Genomic DNA, 16,768 nt, shown 5'->3' with positions numbered 1-16,768 from the left:
CGTACAAAGCTACCGCATTTTGCTTATTTGTTCTTCTGTTGATGGAGACTAAATCTTCACCTCTTGTGTTGAATTTGTTTCTCTGATTCTTCCTTCCTTTCTTCGCCATGCCTCACATGCTCACGGCATTTCAGGTTTGGCAGGTTATGAATGAGGGTTCTCCAGAGAAACCGATCCAATAGGATGTGTGGACAGACAGACAGATAGGGACTTGTTTTTTAAAATTGGCTCGTGCGATTGCAGGGGCCGGCACGTCCAAATTCTGCAGGGCAGGCCGCCAGACTAATCCTGCTGTTGCAGCTCAAGCCCCAGCGCAGCCTGGAAGCAGGATTCCCTCTTTCTCAGGGGACCTCCATCTTTGCTCTTAAGGCCTTCGACTGATTGGGCAAGGCCCACCCACCGTCTGGAGGGTCATCTGCTTCACTCATTTAAATGTTAATCTCGTCTGAAAAATACTTTCGCAGCAACATGTGGATTAAAGTGTGACCAGCCATCTGGGCACCAAGTGGACATAGACAATTCACCACCACGGGGGGGGGTCTTGTCTCCCCTTGTGCCCTCTCTCTGCCCACCCCCCATGTCCCTGCCTGGCCACTGTCTTAGGCTGAGCTCCACAGAAGCCAGCCTGAGGCAAGGACAGGGGACAAGTGGTTTATTTAGGACGGGACTCTGGGAGACACCGAAGGGGAGATGGGGAAGGAAGCCATTAAGGGCTGTGCTGACAGACAGGTCACCTCCTGTGAGCAATGGGCCCCGATGGGGACTGGGTAGGACCCTCCCTGGGTGCCCAAGCATAGGGGAAGGAAGTGGGGCATTTAGCCACCAGCCCCTGGAGGCTGATGGGGTCGGGGGGAGGCTGCTTCAGGGGTTGACTCCCAGCCTGCCCACCCCCACTGGGGCACACATGGGGGAGGGGGAGCTGCTGTTGGATCACAGGGGGCTGGGTGGGGAACCTGCTGCCCATGGACCTCCCAGCCCCCCTGTTCCAATGGGAAAATGCGTGGGCGCCAATGTGGGGGGGGTACAACCATGCCCAGTCCCCCCCTTTCCTGGCCACATGCCTCCAGCAGAACACACAGCTCTGGTCCTTCCAGGGAACAGAAAAGGGCTGGCTTCTGGATCTCCTCTGCATCCTGCCAGCCCCCTGAGGATTGAAGTCAGACTCCAGGGAGGACTTCCAGGCACTCAGGCTGTGGGAGAGAAGGGATGGGGGCTCTGTCCTCAGTGCCCCCCCAGGTATTAGCTCTCTTTCCTTCTCCACCCCCCAGCCCCGCCTCTGCCCTCTGCCTCCCTGCAATTTTCTCCCCGGAGGTGGAGGGAAGGGAATGTCAGGAATGATGGATTGAAAAGGGGCAGCTGGGGTCAGCAGAGGAGGGACCGCAGGGCCGGAGGGGAAGAGGAACAGAGGAACAGAAGGGGGAGGGGGAAGGGCCACAGAAGAAAACAGAAACAGAGATGGAGACGAATGAGCGGAGAGAGACTTAAAAACGCAACGCTGAGGGAGACGGGAGGGAGAGAGTGAAATCGGGCCAGGGATGGTGCCGGAGGTTTGAAGTTGTCCTCCAGCCCCCAGAGCAGCACACAAAGCCGGAGAGAGGGGGGCTGCCTGGGACATGGGGAGACAAAACCAGAGATTAAAAGGCCTTGGGGCCGACAGTGACAGTAGGGACCAGAGCGGGGTGAGGTGGAGGACAGGGAGACAGAGACAGACCGGGGCCCGGAGAGGCAGAGAGATGGGGAGAGAGAGAGAGACGGGTGGGGGGCAGGGGAAAGGAGAGCCACTGAGAGACGGAGAGTGAGAGACACAGAGACATATGAAACAGGCAGATGGACAGACAGACACACAAACACCCAAAACGGGGCGGGAGAGAGAGAGAGTGGGGGAGAGAGAAGGAGGAGGAGGAGGAGGGGAGGAGGAGGAAGAGGAGTGAAGAGACCCAGAAAAGAGACCCAGAGGCACAAAGAGAAACTGGCAGAGGGAGACAGACGCGGGGAAGGACAGGGAGACAGGAAGGAGGGGTCTGGAGTGCCCCTCCCCCACCCGGGTCAGGCGGGGTCCTCCCGGTGGCCTCCACGAGCCATGGCTAATGGTATGATTGCTTGGCGGGGCGGCAGGCAGCGGGTGACAAATGAGCCGGCCGAGTCGCCAGCTCTGGTGATGAATGGCCTGGGAGGTGTGTGGAGGGGTGGGAGTGGGGTGGGGGGATCCCATCAAGATAAATATTTCCTCCTCCTGGAGCCGGGCCAGGCAGGGGGAGGGCCTGGGGACTGGGGTGGTGTGTCCATGAAAGGTCTGGGTGGTGGGTAGGGGAGCGAGGGGCAGAGACAGGAAGGCAGAAACCCTGGGCTGAGGCGGGGCTTGGGGGGGACACAAAGGCCTAGAGACAGAGGTCCCCAGAGATGGCGTGGGGGGCAGGGGAGGGAGAGACAGTGAGAGTGAGAATGAGAGATGGAGAGATATGGAGACAGAGACAGACTGAGGGAGAGAGAAAAAGATTCAGCGACAGACACACGAGACAGACAGACATGCACACACACACACCGGAGACAGAAACGGAGACCTGGAAGGCCCCCCACACGGGAGCCTCCGGGGCAGAGATACAGATCCTTGGGGAGTCCTGGAGGGAGGGAGGAGGGGCAGAGGGAGACCTGATGACGAAGAGGGGAAACTGAGGCAAGGGCCAGCAGGACCCAGGGAGAAGACAGGAGGGGACTTAAGCAGCTCCTCACTCACCCCTCAGCTCCCAAAGCCTCTGAGAGCAGATCCTGGGGGGCCCTGGGGATGGGGGAACTGAGGTGAACGAGAGGGTCTTGCCAGGGCCACCCAGAGGTCCGCAGCCACGCTGGGGGGCACCTGTGCTGGGGAGAACTGGGAGGTCCCCCAGGTGTATTTGTGGAGAGCTCACTGGGGTGGGTATGGGTGGGACCTTCCTGTCTATATGGGGTGGGAGAGGGGAGGCCTGTGGGGCGGGGGTGGCTGGAGGGTGAGACTCATTTGTGGGACTCCATGTGGGACTCATTTGGGAGTCCCTTACTAGCACACAGGGGCCCCAACGCCACCCTCACAGACACAGCTACCCTGAGGTCAGCAGGTCAGCAAGCACCGGACCCAGGCCTGGGCCCCATCTGCTGCTCCCTCCCCCAGGAGCCGAGGGTCTGAGGGTAGGAGGACCATTTAAGGGAGACAGCTCAGCTGTGCAGAGGGGGCCTGAGGCCAGAGAGAGACAGAGAGAGATGGGGCCTAGTCTGTCACAGACAGACAGACGGGGGCGGGAGTGAGAGAGCCTGCTGCCCCTCCCCTCCTCCTCCCTCCAGTCCCTGGCCTTCCCCGTCCATTTTTCTCCCAGACACTTGCTTTTTCCCCTTTCCAATGTCTTGCTCTTCTCTTTAATTAAAAAGATGTATGCCCGAGAGTCCAAGCCCCTCCTCCTCCTTGTTTTGGGGGGCTAGAGGGGACTTCTGCACCCAAAGCAGTGGAAGGAACAAGCCTCCCTCCTCCCAAGTGCACCCCCACCCACTTAAGGCACGGTCACCTCCGTCCCTCTGTCCACTCACCCCTCACTGGGACTGTCACTCAGGCCACACTTCTTGTTTCCAGAGTCAGCCTGGGTGAGGGGACCTCAGTGGACCCCCCCAGAACCCAAACTGAGGCTGGGGACCCAGACCCTCTGGTTCCCCACCCTGAACCTCAGCTGAGGGCCTTGGTAGGGGGGACACACAGGAGAGCTTTGCATCTTTAATTAAAAAGTGATTTAAATTAATTTTCTGCTCCAAAACCCTTATCTGGGAGGCGGGGTGCGGGGTGCCTGTGGCAGCGATTAAAGGGCCCCCTTCTCCTCCGCCTTCCTTAAAGGGCCAGCGTCACCTGAGGGACAGCTGCATACAAGAGCTTCTTGGGGAGCGCCAAGGCCTCCAGAGTCCCAGCACCACCCCCCCCCACCCCCCCCCACCCCCCCCCCCGTGTAACTGGTTGCCCATCATCACCGCAACCCAGGCCCATCGCTCAGCCAGCAGACGCGGAGACTGGGGCTCAGAAAGGACAGGCCCGCCCAGGCCCCGCCCACAGCCTCCCACCTGCCTTCTCCCACTGGGCATTGCTTGCGTCCTAACCTCAGCCCCTGGGGCTGTGCCTCCAGCCCACTCACCCCTGTCCCGGGCCTGGGCAGTTTTGTTAAATCTCCACCAGAGGAGAGGATGAGGGAGAAGCAGGTTGCTGCAGAGGTAGAGCTGTTTATGAGGGTCGTAAACATACCCTTAGAGCCCAGCGGGGGTGGCGCACTGCCTCCAGCCGCCTGCTCAGCCTCCTCCTGTCCCTGCTCCCCGCCTCTCCCGTCTCTGGGCCCGTCCTCTGGGTCTCCGTTCCCTCCCCCGAGTTCCTGTACTCTTCTCTCTGGGTCATTGTCTCCCTTCTCTTTGGCATTCTCTCTATGGAGTGATGGTTTGTAACATTTGGGGGGCGGGGCGGGGCAAGTATCCCTTTGTGAAAATATGAGGAAGCCTACTATGGGCCATCTTTCTGGGGGTGTCCTGAAGCATATTTGCATCCTGCTCCCCCCCAGGAATCCAAGGGCACCAGAGGGCAAAGACCCATCTCTCTTCTCCTCTTCCCCCTCTACCGCCGTCACAGTCACAGGCCTTGTAGAACACACCCGGCACATTCTCGCCCCAGGGCCTTTGCACATGCTGTTCCCCCCCCACACACCTGGAATGATCTGCCAGATCGGCCTGGTGCCCTCACCCTCTTCAGGCCTCTGCTCAGATGTCGCCTCCTCTGAGGACTTTCCCTCTCCGGCTTACACATCACCCCCACGTCCCCTCTCTGTTTCAGAGCCTCAGTCACCTGCAGGCATGTTTTATACTCACATTCATTGACCTCACTGTTCTCTCTCCCCACCCCTCCCCAATACAATGTGAGTGCCAGGAGGCCAGGAAGTTTGTCTTTTACTTTCTGCTGTACCCCCAGAACACCACCTGGCACGTAGTAGGTAGGTGCTCAGTAAGTTTTTGTAGCACGAATCTTTACCTCACTAGAACACCAGTTTCAAAGGCTGCCGGGGTCCCAGCCTCCTCCAAACACCAGATGAAAGCTGCGGACTTTCTCTCCTGCATCTTTGTGGTCACATCACGCACCCTCAGCTCTGGGGACTCCCCAAACTCCCTGAGGAGACTGCAGGTTAAGAACCCTCTCAGAGGCAGGAGTCGAAATATGGGCAGCGGGTAGGGATGATGCTCCCAGAGCCTGGGCACGGACCCACACCCGTGCGCACACTGAGTCCCAGGCCGACATTGCTCAAACTCAGGCACCCCGCCCCCCCACACTCACCCTATGTTCAGACAGAAACAACGCGCGCGCACACACGCCCAGACATGGTCAGACGACCAGATGCCCAGACACAGCTGGACACACCCACAGGTGGCTTCCAACACAGGTGCAAGGGTGTCCTTGTCCCCCAGGGGAGGGTAGTTAGGGGGGGCAGAGCAAGAAGAGAATAAAACATGGGGCTTTGGTTACTTGCAGCCTCTGGTTCTCTCTCCTGCCTCACAGTCGGAGAGAGAACAGAGAGGGGGGAGGGGCAGGCCGACGGAGCAGGGGGCCCGTGGGAGGTGGGGGGCGGGACGGAGAGAGGCGGAGATGTGTGGGGCAGAGATGGGACAGAGGGACAGAGACAGAGACAGAGACAAAGAGAGACAGAAACGGAGAACGAGAGAGAGAGTCCATGTAGAAAAAAGAAGGAACCAAGGAGGAGAGAGGGGCGCAGAAAGGCGTAGAGCGCGGAGGAGGGGGAGGGGCAGAGGGACAGAGACCTGTGGCAGCGGAGGGGGAGGCAGAGAAGACCCGGGTGGCGGGGGGGAAACCAGAGAGAAGTAGGCGGGAGGGGTGGGGAGATTAGACTCCGGGAGACTCGGATACAAAAGCTGCCCCCACCCCCGGAGTGGGGGGCGGGGCGGGAGAGGGGGCTCGGGGCGGGGGGAGGGGCGGGGGCTCCGGCGGCCGCCGCCCCGCCCAGCCCCCCGCGCCCCGGCGGACAGCGGGTTAAGCATCTCCGCTGTGGAACTTCCGGATGTGACCACAGAGAGAGGGAGAGACCGGGAAGGGGGAGCGGGACCGCCGGGCCGCCAGTATCCCCCCGGGCCGCCCGCGCCGGACCCGCACCCGCGCGGGGCGCCCCCCGCCCCAGTCGCCCCGGGCCGGGCCACCTCCTCAACCCCCACCCCATCCCTCGTCTCTCGGTCTGTTTGTCTCGGGCTGGTTCCGTCCTCCCAGGACCGGGAACGGACTGGGGGCCCCCAGGAAGGGGCCTGGGGAGGCCCTCCCCGCCGTCTCGCCCCTTCCCTCGCCGGCATGAGCCCCCGGCTGTGACCCCCGCGGGGGGAGGGGGCCGGGGGGTCCATGCTCGCAGCCTCCACGCCGCCCGGCGCCTGCCGCTGACGGCGGCGGGGGTGGGGGGGCCGGGCACCCAGCCTCCTGCCCCACCCCCTGGCGTCGGCCCCGCGGGCCGTCGGGGGCCGCTGCCCTCGGCAGCGCCCTGCCCGCCGGCCAGGCCCTGGAGGCGCCCCGGAGCTGCCGCCGGCATCAGCCCATGGCCCGGAGGGTAGGTCTGAGGGCCGGCACCCCCGTGCCCCAGCCCGCCTTCGCCTCCCCTCCTCCACCCACGCCACCCCGGGCTCTGTGGTCCCTGCTAGCCCATCCCGCCCTCCCCACCTTCCCCACCTTCCCTCTCTGCCTCCCTCTCCCTGGCCCTCGGTTCCCCCAACTCTGTCCCTCCATCTCCCCCTCCACCGCAAGTCCTTTATCTTACCCCCCACTTCCTTTTCTGCCCCCCACCCCTGCATCCTTCTCCCTGCTCTACTTTTGTTCCAAGTCCTCCGAGGGTTCAGGGTGGGGACAGCGCAGGGAGAGGGGGGTCTTACCAAGCAGGGCCCCTCTGCCCTGGACGTGGGCCAGAGCGGAGGAGACAGGCTAGGAGGTAAGCAGGCACCTTGGGGGGTGGAGGGGGCAGAAGCACCAAGATGCCAGGACCGCGCCAGCACCGTAGGATGTGCGATGAACAGCCAGGAGCGGTCGAACGCAACTTCAGGGCTCAGGAGAAGTTAGGGGAAGAGGAAGTGAGCGGGGAGAGGCACGCAGAGCCGGCGGACGGTGGCAGGAACTCTGCGCTCCTCCTTTGAGTCCCTTTGCCTCTTTAAGCCTCGGTTTCTTCATCTCCAAAGGAGGGGTTTGACCTAGGCCCCAGGCTCCCCCAGCGCCTGAGCCTCCGTGATGGCCGGACCCAGAAACCTTGCCCGGATGCCCGTGGTTTCTCTCTGGGACTGTTTGCAAAAGTGGGCTTGTGCGGTTGTGGCTTTTTTTTTTTTTTTTTCTTTCGTTCAACAAGAGTTTATTGAATGTGTGCCAGGCACTGTGCTAAATGCCTCATTCATTGATTTTATTCCTGTGCATGCTCAAGGTCTGGTTCATTCATTCACTCACTCATTCATTCCTGCGCCCATAGTTGGCTCCGGTGTGTGTGTGTGTTGGGCTCCCATGGTGAGGGGGACGGAACGCGTTGTGCATGTTTGAGGACCCAAGTGAAAGTGAGGTGGGGAGACAGTGCGTGTGCATTTGTGTACAAACAATGCGTTGCTTTTATGGGAAGTGTCTGTGGGGGAAAATCGCTCTCTTCTGTCTCCCTGCCTCTGTCTCCTGTATCTTCTCCCTCCGTCTCTTTGCATCCCTGTGTCCTGGCTCTTGCTCTCGTCGCCTTTTTTCCCATCGCTCTCACCATTTCTCTCTCCTCTCTGTCTTCCCCACCCCCACCCCCGGCTTTCTCTCCTTTTTCCTCCTTTCCTCAGTCTTTTTTTTTTTTTCATTTAAGAATGTTATTTATTTATTTTTTAAGAGAGGGGGAGGGAAGGAGAAAGAGGGAAAGAAACATCAATGTGTGGTTGCCTCTCGTGCGCCCCCCACCTGCGACCTGCCCTGCACCCAGGCATGTGCCCTGACTGGGAATCGAACCAGCAACCCTTTGGTTTGCAGGCCGGTGCTCAACCCACTGAGCCACACCAGCCAGGGCTCCCTTCCTCATTCTGTAAGGAGCTGGCACATACCAGCCAGCTGATCCCTGACCCTCCCACCCTGACCCTCAGATCAGAGACCTGGGTCTGTCTCTTCTCTGGACCTTCCTGCCCACACCTCAGGAATCTCTGTTGGGACATTTGTCACAGTGCAGGGGTGCAAGACAGGGTCCTCAGTCCCACGCAGCTCCATGGGACATTGGGATGGCTGGGGGGCCGAGGGGCATGGCTGGGACACTTGGGGGACAGAAGGGCCGGTTCCCGTGGCAGGGAGAGGGAGTCTCTTGGGTCCCAGCTGGTGCTGATGCTTCCCTGGGGCTCTCCTCCTCTTGCCTCCCCCCAGTACAATGAGCTGCCCCACTACCCAGGCATCGCGGACACCACTGCAGCCCTGGCTGGCTTCTCGGAGGCAGCGCCTCCAGCACCAAGAGCCCCTGGGCCCTATGGCCCACACCGGCCTCCGCAGCCCCCACCCCCGGGCTTGGACGGCGACAGCCTAAAGAGGGAGAAGGACGAGATCTATGGGTGAGTGGGGACTGGGCTGAGACTCCGAGGGGTCTCAGAATGCTGGCCTCTCTCTCTGTTTCTTGGTCTCTCTAGGCCCCTGTCTCTTTCTCCGACTCTATCCTCACTCCGGGCCTGTCTTCCCATCTCTTCCCTCTGGGTCTGCTGTCCCCTCCCAGTTGCTCCGTGTTTCAAAGACCCCTGCCCTCCCCGTCCCGTCCCCCTTGTGAACTGTCTCCTCTCCTGCTTCCTGCAGGCACCCGCTCTTCCCGCTGCTGGCCCTGGTCTTTGAGAAATGTGAATTGGCCACCTGCTCGCCCCGTGATGGGGCTGGGCTGGGCACCCCCCTGGGAGGTGATGTCTGCTCCTCTGATTCCTTCAACGAGGACATTGCCGCCTTCGCCAAGCAGGTGGGCACCCCCACCCACCACACAGCAGGACAGCCAGGGAGGAGGGCAGGCGGGAGACAGGCTGTGCCCTCCTTGGCCCCTCTCTCCTCCCCAGGTCCGCTCCGAGAGGCCCCTCTTCTCTTCCAACCCAGAGCTGGACAATCTGGTGAGACTTGGGGCTGCTTGGGGGACCCACATTCTCAAACAGCGGTAACTGTTTCCCATTTGCAATGTGGTGTGGCCTAGAGTTTGAGAACGCAGACCGATGGCCCGAGTTCGAATCCCAGTTCTCCACATCCTACCTCTGAACCAGGACATCTCCCTGTACCCCAATGTCCTCACCTGTAAGGTGTAGCTAGTAGTAATTTCTACCTTGTAGGACTGCTGTGCAGATGTAACGAGTTACTGAGAGTCAAGCGCTTAGAATAGTGCCTAGCTCAGACTCGGTAAGCATTAGCCGTGCCACCAGGAGAACAGAGCTCACACGAGTGCAGGGACTTGGCTGCAAAGGAGAGAGGAGAGGAAGGGACAGAGAAAAGAAAGAGAAGAAGCGAGAGGAGAGGGAGAGAGAGGGAAGAATGCCCTGGCTTCTCTTTTCCTTTTCCAGCTCCTGCCAGGGCTTCCTATTGGCTGAACCCTTTGGCAAAGGCCTCTGGGAAATGTAGTTTGTAGGTGAAGGGCGTGAAACAGAACAGAGGGCAAGCAGGCAAAGGGGAGAGGTTATTGCAGCTTACCTGTGTTCATCTTCTCGCGATGGGTGCTTTTCTGTCCGTTGTACCTCTTGCTTCTCTGTCTTGTCTCTGACAATCTAACACTCTCCTCCTGCAATCTCGGATCTCTGTTTCTCTCTGCCCCTGTCTCTTTGTCTTTGTGTCTCTCTGTCCTTGTCACTGTGTGTATCTCACTCTTTTTGTTCCTCTGTCTCCTCTCTTCCCTCCTCTCTCTTCCTCCTCCTCTCTTTTCCTCTGTCTCTCCCCCTCGCTCCCCTCCTCTGCCTTCTCCTGGGCCTGTTTTCAGATGATCCAGGCCATTCAGGTGCTCCGCTTCCACCTGCTGGAGCTGGAGAAGGTGAGTGCTTCTCACTTCCCCCCACACCCTCTCTTGCCCACCAACCCTTCCCCTTTCGCCCCTCCACCCTGCTCAGGCTCTCTCCCCACCGGAGTTGGAGCAGAATGCCACCCCTGTCCCTGTACACCCCAGCCCTGGCCCCCGGGTGGCCCCCCCAGTACCCCGGTACCCCCTCAGGTCCACGACCTGTGCGACAACTTCTGTCACCGCTACATCACCTGCCTCAAGGGAAAGATGCCCATCGACCTGGTCATCGAGGATCGGGATGGTGGCTGCAGGGATGACCTGGAGGACTACCCAGGCTCCTGCCCCAGCATCACAGACCAGGTGGGCCCGGGAGCGGGGAGCAGGCGTCACCTTGCAACCAAAACCACGCTGGACAGCTGGGTCACGGCGTGGGGGGACACACATTGGCACACACGCACCCTGACAGCTGAAGACACCACCGTAGACTCGGCTGCACGCACACAGGTTCACACACAGCTGCACAAACTCAGTGGCAGCCATTCTCACTCCCGGTCAGCAGACAGCACGCACCACACACTTAAACACACACGACCCAGCTGCATAACGGTGTCAGAGACCACACAGCCCCGCTGAGACACCGTCATGCCAAAGAGTGTGTGCGTGTGTTTGTGTGTGTGGCGCACACACAACAACCACACAGATGCACGGAGCCTGGAGAAGGCCTTGCTGGGCTGCCGCGTCTCAGGCGGTGCCCCAGCAGGACACAGATGGTGGGTCCTGGGGGGAAGGGGCTGTTTACAAAGCAGTGGGCAGGGTCTAGGGTACTCACTGAGGCAGGCGGGCACCCCTGGGCTCAGAAGGCTGTTTCCACCACCCACACACCCCACCTGCCTCCCAACTTCGAACTGAGCCTCGAGCCGCGTGACGCAGAAGTCTCGGTGCTGTCTGTACGGGGAGGTTGACCCCCTGGGACATAGAGCTGGGCGGAGGGCAAGCCCACCACACTGCCAGATCCCTCAGAGCATGTGGACGCAGCGCACACGGTCCCGGACCCCCTGGTCTGCAGTTCTGAGACCCCCGTGTGTCTAAAAGCTCAGAGTTGTTTTCTCTCCCCCGTAAGTTTAGTGCAAACTCGTTTGGCGGCAGAATCTGACCTGAACGAATGAGACGGCTATTTATAGCCTTTACTCATCCCACTGAGTTAACTCTGCATCCCTTCTGCTGCGGAAACGTTAATGAGCTTGATGGCGAGGTTAGGCCCCGGGCCCTGCGGGGGGTGTTCTGAACCGTGCGGCGTGCACACTGGCTTGCTGTCTAAAAAATGTGACAAGCTGTGAATTCTGAAACACCTGCAGCCCCCCCCCCCGATTTCTGATAAGGTGCCGTAGATCTGTGCAAATTCATCTTTATCGAGCGACTGCTATGTGCCATTGTGTGAATTAACGCATTGCTCCCACACTCTGTGAGATGGGGACCATTGTTGTCCTGCATTGTCCAGTAGAGGGGACTAAGGCACAGAGAGGTGAAGTGACTTGCCCAAGGTCACACAGCCAGAAAGGAGGCGGGGACAGGCTCTCCAGCTGGGAGTCCTAGCTCCAGACAGAGCTCGTGGTCTCAACTCCTGTGCTGTATTGTATCCCAAGCCTTGGCACTGACTTCCAACTCTTGTTTTCCAGAATAATATGTGGATCAGAGACCACGAAGATGGTGCATCTGTACACTTGGGGACCCCGGGTCCATCCAGCGGGGGCCTGGCCTCCCAGAGTGGGGACAACTCCAGTGACCAAGGTGGGAAGCTTGGGAGGGAGACAGAAGGGAAGTCAGCCTGAGGATTGGAGTTAGATAGCAAGTAGGACTTCCAAAAGAGCACGGACAGCTGGGTACGGAGCTATTCTCTTGGGTGAGGGTTCTGGCCCCGTCTGGTCTCCCACCCTCACTGTCCACAAACATGGCATGCCTCTCCGCCCTCAGGAGACGGACTGGACACAAACGTGGCCTCCCCCAGTTCTGGGGGGGAGGACGAGGAGCTGGACCAGGAGCGGCGGCGGAACAAGAAAAGGGGCATCTTCCCCAAGGTGGCCACCAATATCATGAGAGCCTGGTTGTTCCAGCACCTCTCGGTGAGAGCCCGTCACTCTGGGTGGGTGGGCATAGACAGAGATGGAGCCCTGGCTGGTGTAGCTCAGTGGACTGAGCACCGGCCTTCGAACCAAAGGGTCGATGGTTTGATTCCCAGTCAGGGCATATGCCTGGGTTGCAGGCCAGGTCCCCAGTAGGGGGCGCTTGAGAGGCAGCCACCCATTAATGTTTCTCTTCTTCTCTCTCTAAAAATAAATACATAAAATCTTAAAAAAAAAAAAAAAAAAGATAGAGATGGAGAAGGATAGCCATGCAGAGACTGAGACCCAGAGAAGGGAGACTGAGGCAGGGGGGATATTGAGGGGGAATTTCAAGGCCAGGGGGGCACTGGACAGAAAAAAACGTCCTGAGTGCCACCTGTGTACCAGGTGCTGCTAAGAGCTCTTGACCCATTCAGCCCTCCCCCAACCCACCCACCCACTCATCAGACCACTGGCTCCTCTCCACCCACCTGTCAATCATCCACCACACAGCCACACATACTGTGTGTGGGAGGCACCCTATTTTCTCCATTCTGCAGATGAGGACAGTGAGGTCCAAGGTCTCAGGAGGATTGAATTAGAGCAAGATGGGGACAAGGAGAGACAGTCACAGGGACAGAGTGGAGTCAAGGGAGGGGAGGGGAGGAGAGAGAGGCATAGAGAAAGAGAAATTAGGACCAGGAGAGACGTTCGTGGGGCCCTGACAGACTCAGAGAGGCTGGTGGCTGGGCTTTGCCTCCTTCCGGGACAATGGAGCCCTGTCCCCAAGCTCTCTTTTCCGAATGAGAGCTGGCCAATTAGCCTCTAATTGCTGGAAGAGGGGGGCGTGCCCATGGGCGTAATTGCCCAAAGCTTCGCTCTGCTTCCCTCTGTTGGGCCCCAGGGAGCACGGAGAAGCTCCAGTGCGCGGGCTCTTCCGGCCCCTGCCCCAGCCTGGGCTCGCCATCCTCCGGGAGCGGGCGGGCCAGGCCTTGGGGATCCGATGGTGGCCCAGCAGGCAGGGTGACTCTTGCTGATGGCCACAGCACCCGTACCCCTCGGAGGAGCAGAAGAAACAGCTGGCGCAGGACACAGGACTCACCATCCTGCAAGTCAACAACTGGTGAGTGGCTGCGGAGGCTTGGGCGCCGCGTGGGGAACTGGGGGTGGGAGGACCGGTGCTGTCCGCGGTGCTGAAGGAGGCCGCCAGCCCTCGGAGATCTCCGCCCCAGCCCAGGCCTCACCTCCCAGCTCTCTCTGTCTCTGTGTCCATCTCTCCCTCTCTCCTACATCCTCCTCCATTTCCATGACCCCCTCCCAGGTTCATTAACGCCCGGAGGCGCATTGTGCAGCCAATGATAGATCAATCCAACCGCACAGGTACAGGAAGGAGGGGGGGAGAGAGGGCCTAGTGCTCCTGGGGGAGAGTCAAAGCCTGGACCCAGGCGTCCTGGGGCTCAGGCTGCACCCTGCAACCCCCCTCCCAGGGCAGGGTGCAGCCTTCAGCCCAGAGGGCCAGCCCATGGCGGGCTACACAGAGACACAGCCACACGTGACTGTCAGGCCAGCAGGTAAGACCACGCCCCTTAACTAGGCCATGCCCCCAGCACACCAGGCCCCTCCTCTAAATGAAGATGCCCCACCTTCTGGGATTATGTTCCCGAATAATGAACACAGTGCCTCATTTGCATAAAGGGAACAGATTTCCAGGTGCCTACCTTTTCCTCACAAACTTTGCTTCCTCCAGTCTCTGCCTGCCCATTGGAAGGCTCCACTTTTCTTTAAATGACTAGCACTGTCTTAAACGATGACTCAGTCTGGCTTGATAGAGGGGTCTCCTGAGACAGAAAGGGGTGGAAGGGGCTTTGGGGCATCTGGGGGTGTCCGGTGGAGACCCACTGACCCTCCTCTTTTGTCTTCCAGGACCGATGGGGATGAGTTTGAACCTGGAAGGGGAGTGGCATTATCTATAGAGGCTGGAGTTGGGAGGAGGGTAAGTGTCCAGTGCCGAGGGGTACTGGGTTGGGGTCGTGCAGTGCTCACACCTTTGTGAGATCTCTGGCCCCGGAGCAGGGGCAGCGTCTCTTCTTGAGCTGAGTGTGCGCCCAGGCTCAGAGGGAAGATGACTCATCCATCCGTCCATCCATTCGTATTTCCATCCGCCTAACGTACATACACACACGCCCTGGCATGCCTCAGGTAGGGTCCTCTCTTGAGAAGACTGGGCCTTGTGTGAAAGCAGACACCAGGAACCACTGCAACAGCTGAAACAATAAAACACAGGCTGCTCAGAGGAGGGAGCTGTCATCTGTCTCTGGGATGTCAGGGAAGCCTTCCTGGAGGACGTGGCTTCTGGGTGGGGCACTGAAGGGTGAATAGGAGTCCGTCCACCCATAGGAGTTAGGGGCAAAGTAATAGGGCACATTCTTTTGTTCTTCCAGGTCTTAAGCTTTTAAGAGTATCTTCTTACTTAGTCTTTACAACAACCCCAAGAGGGAGAAACTGTTATAGTTTTCACTTTGCAGGTGAGAAAACAGGCTCAGAGAGAAGAGGTCAGTTGTGAGGGTTCAGTCATCTCAGAAAAGCAAAGGGAAGAGCATGTGCAAAGGCCAAGGGTGGAGAGGCTATCTGGCAATTCTAAAATGTAGGTCGGATCTCAACCCTCCCTGGATTAGAACCCTTTTGTGGCTCCCTAGTGCCCTCTGATGACATCGAAACTCCTTAATTCAGCATCTGTTCATTCATTCATTCCTTCCTTCATTCAGTGCACATTCTCTGAGCACCTCTGTGCCTGGCGCTGCGCTCACATGGGGACATAGCAGTCACTGTGACTGCCCAACCCTGCCCTCCTGGGGCTCCCAATCTGGTGGTGGAGACACACCTGTCCCAGACAGTGATGGCCAGAGTGGGCAGGGCTGGAATGAAGGAACCCAAGGACTGGAGGAGCCCAGAGAAGGCATCAGAGCAAGGCTGAGGAGTTCAGGGAGGACTTCCTGGAGGAGGGGACATTGGAGCAGAGACCAGAAGAATAGGAGGGGTGAGGTAGGGGAGGAGGGAACAGCATATGCAAAGGCCCAGTGCATCTAGAAACCTCATGGCTGTGAAAACAGCCCCTCCCCAACCCCCACACACGAGGGAGAGGGAGGACTGAGCTGGGCTGGGGCTGGTGGGTGAGGTGGGTAAGTAATAAATTCAGGGCCGACAGAAAGGCTGGGAGATGAGAGTGGAGACCCGGGAGGGCTTAGGCGTGCAGGGGCAGTGGAGGCCTGAGGCTGGGAAGGAGAGATGGATGGATTTGTTCAGAGCCGCGCTGCTCAGTGGGGGTCTCCGCTGTGCTCCGACCAGTCCGGACAGGTGTGGCCTGGTCTGGGCGTCAGAGGTCCTCTGGGATCAGGAGCAGTGAAGGGGGCCTCCCACCCCGCTTCCCCAGGGGGCTATCTTTTCTGTCTCTGCCCCCCCCACTCTTACCTTTTTCTCTTTGTTTCCCTCGTCTTTCTCTCTTTCTTTGTCTTAATTGTGTCTTTATCTCTTCTTTTTAAAAAAGATTTTATCCACTTTTATTTATTTATTTTTTAAAGACTTTATTTATTTTTAGAGAGAGGGGAAGGGAAGGAGAAAGAAAGGAAGAGAAACATCAGTGTGTGGTTGCCTCTCATGCGCCCCCTAGTAGGGGCCTGGCCTGCAAGCCAGGCATGTGCCCTGACTGGGAATCAAACTGGCAACCCTTTGGTTCACAGGCCGACACTCAGTCCACTGAGCCACACCAGCCAAGGCTTATCTCTTCTTCCATCTCTGTGCCTCTCCCTCTATTTTGTTCTCGTTCTTCATCTCTCTCCCCGTCTGTCTGTCTGCATCCCTCTCCCTGTGGGGCTGGTGGGGACTGCACAGGAGGGCTGACGTGGGTCCAGATCCTCTCCCACCTCCTGACCTGGCCTCTCCTCTGCTGTCCAGACTGCAGCCTCCAAACTGTGACCATCAGGCCCACACCTTGTTCTGGTCCCCACCTCTGGCTTCAGGACCCCACCCTCTACGGCCCTCCCACTTGACACCTACCTCCCTGGGGCCCCACCGGGACATGGGGGACCTGAGCGCCTGCTCCAGGGTCTCTGAAGGACAAAGACAAAGCCTCTAGGCTCAGCGCCCCACTTCAACCCTCGCCTCTGTCCAGAACCCGAGCTGCAATCCTGGGTCGTCAGAAGATGGTGGCTGGGACCCCACCTCTAGGACAGAGATGGAATTGGCGGTGGTCTGGGGCCGTCACGGGAGGAGGGTCACCCGGATCCGATATTTAGGGAGGTTTCCTTCATCCTCCCAACCCACTCCTCTCCTCTCTGCCCCTACCTCCCTTCTCTGATGTCTTCTACTTTTTTTTTTAATGATAAAATCTTAAAAACAAAAAGCTGCCAGTTGGAATTCTTGTCTCTTCTAAGATTTACTACATCGTATGTATCAGTCAGCTATTGCTGTGTAACAAACAATCCCTAAATTTTTGTGGCTCAAAACGCCCACTGATTTTTTTTAGCTCATTATTTTATGGGTTGGTGTTTTAAACTAGGCTCAACTAGGCAGGTCTTGTGGTCTCATCAGGGCTCTCTTGTCTGTAGCCAGGGGCAGGTGAGCAAGGGGGCTCTGCTTCTGGGAGTCGGCTTGCTAGCAGCAGGAGCAACAGGAGTGACTGGACCACAT

The 16,768-nt window shown here is 58.8% G+C and overlaps 1 protein-coding gene across 3 annotated transcripts; it reads left to right on the top strand.

Annotated features, from left to right (window-relative positions):
- The first annotated feature begins 6,072 nt into the window (after positions 1-6,072).
- Positions 6,073-16,443, top strand: MEIS3 (Meis homeobox 3). Of its 3 annotated transcripts, none has more exons than XM_053915944.1 (13): positions 6,073-6,593; positions 8,399-8,580; positions 8,816-8,969; positions 9,064-9,114; positions 9,966-10,016; positions 10,245-10,343; positions 11,660-11,771; positions 11,955-12,103; positions 13,129-13,205; positions 13,404-13,462; positions 13,570-13,653; positions 14,006-14,075; positions 16,034-16,443. In XM_053915944.1, the coding sequence occupies exons 1-12, from the start codon at positions 6,582-6,584 to the stop codon at positions 14,053-14,055; spliced, it is 1,080 nt and encodes a 359-aa protein (XP_053771919.1). In that variant the 5' UTR covers positions 6,073-6,581; the 3' UTR covers positions 14,056-14,075; positions 16,034-16,443. The 3 variants fall into 3 exon arrangements, with proteins under 3 accessions (XP_053771919.1, XP_053771918.1, XP_053771917.1); XM_053915943.1 differs by having other exon boundaries at positions 10,194-10,343; XM_053915942.1 differs by having other exon boundaries at positions 9,966-10,343.
- The last annotated feature ends 325 nt before the right edge of the window (positions 16,444-16,768 follow it).

Source organism: Desmodus rotundus, chromosome 12 (assembly GCF_022682495.2).
Source record: "Desmodus rotundus isolate HL8 chromosome 12, HLdesRot8A.1, whole genome shotgun sequence".
NCBI classification, from domain to species: domain Eukaryota; kingdom Metazoa; phylum Chordata; class Mammalia; order Chiroptera; family Phyllostomidae; genus Desmodus; species Desmodus rotundus.
The sequence above is the reverse complement of the archived record's forward strand: the minus strand, read 5'-3'. Positions and strand labels throughout refer to the sequence as shown.

Bases quoted from the DNA above. Each gene is read 5' to 3' on its own strand.
- MEIS3 (XM_053915942.1), top strand. The intron at 10,344-11,659 runs GTGGGCCCGGGA...CTTGTTTTCCAG, and splicing joins GCCCCAGCATCACAGACCAG to AATAATATGTGGATCAGAGA. The intron at 12,104-13,128 runs GTGAGAGCCCGT...TGATGGCCACAG, and splicing joins GGTTGTTCCAGCACCTCTCG to CACCCGTACCCCTCGGAGGA.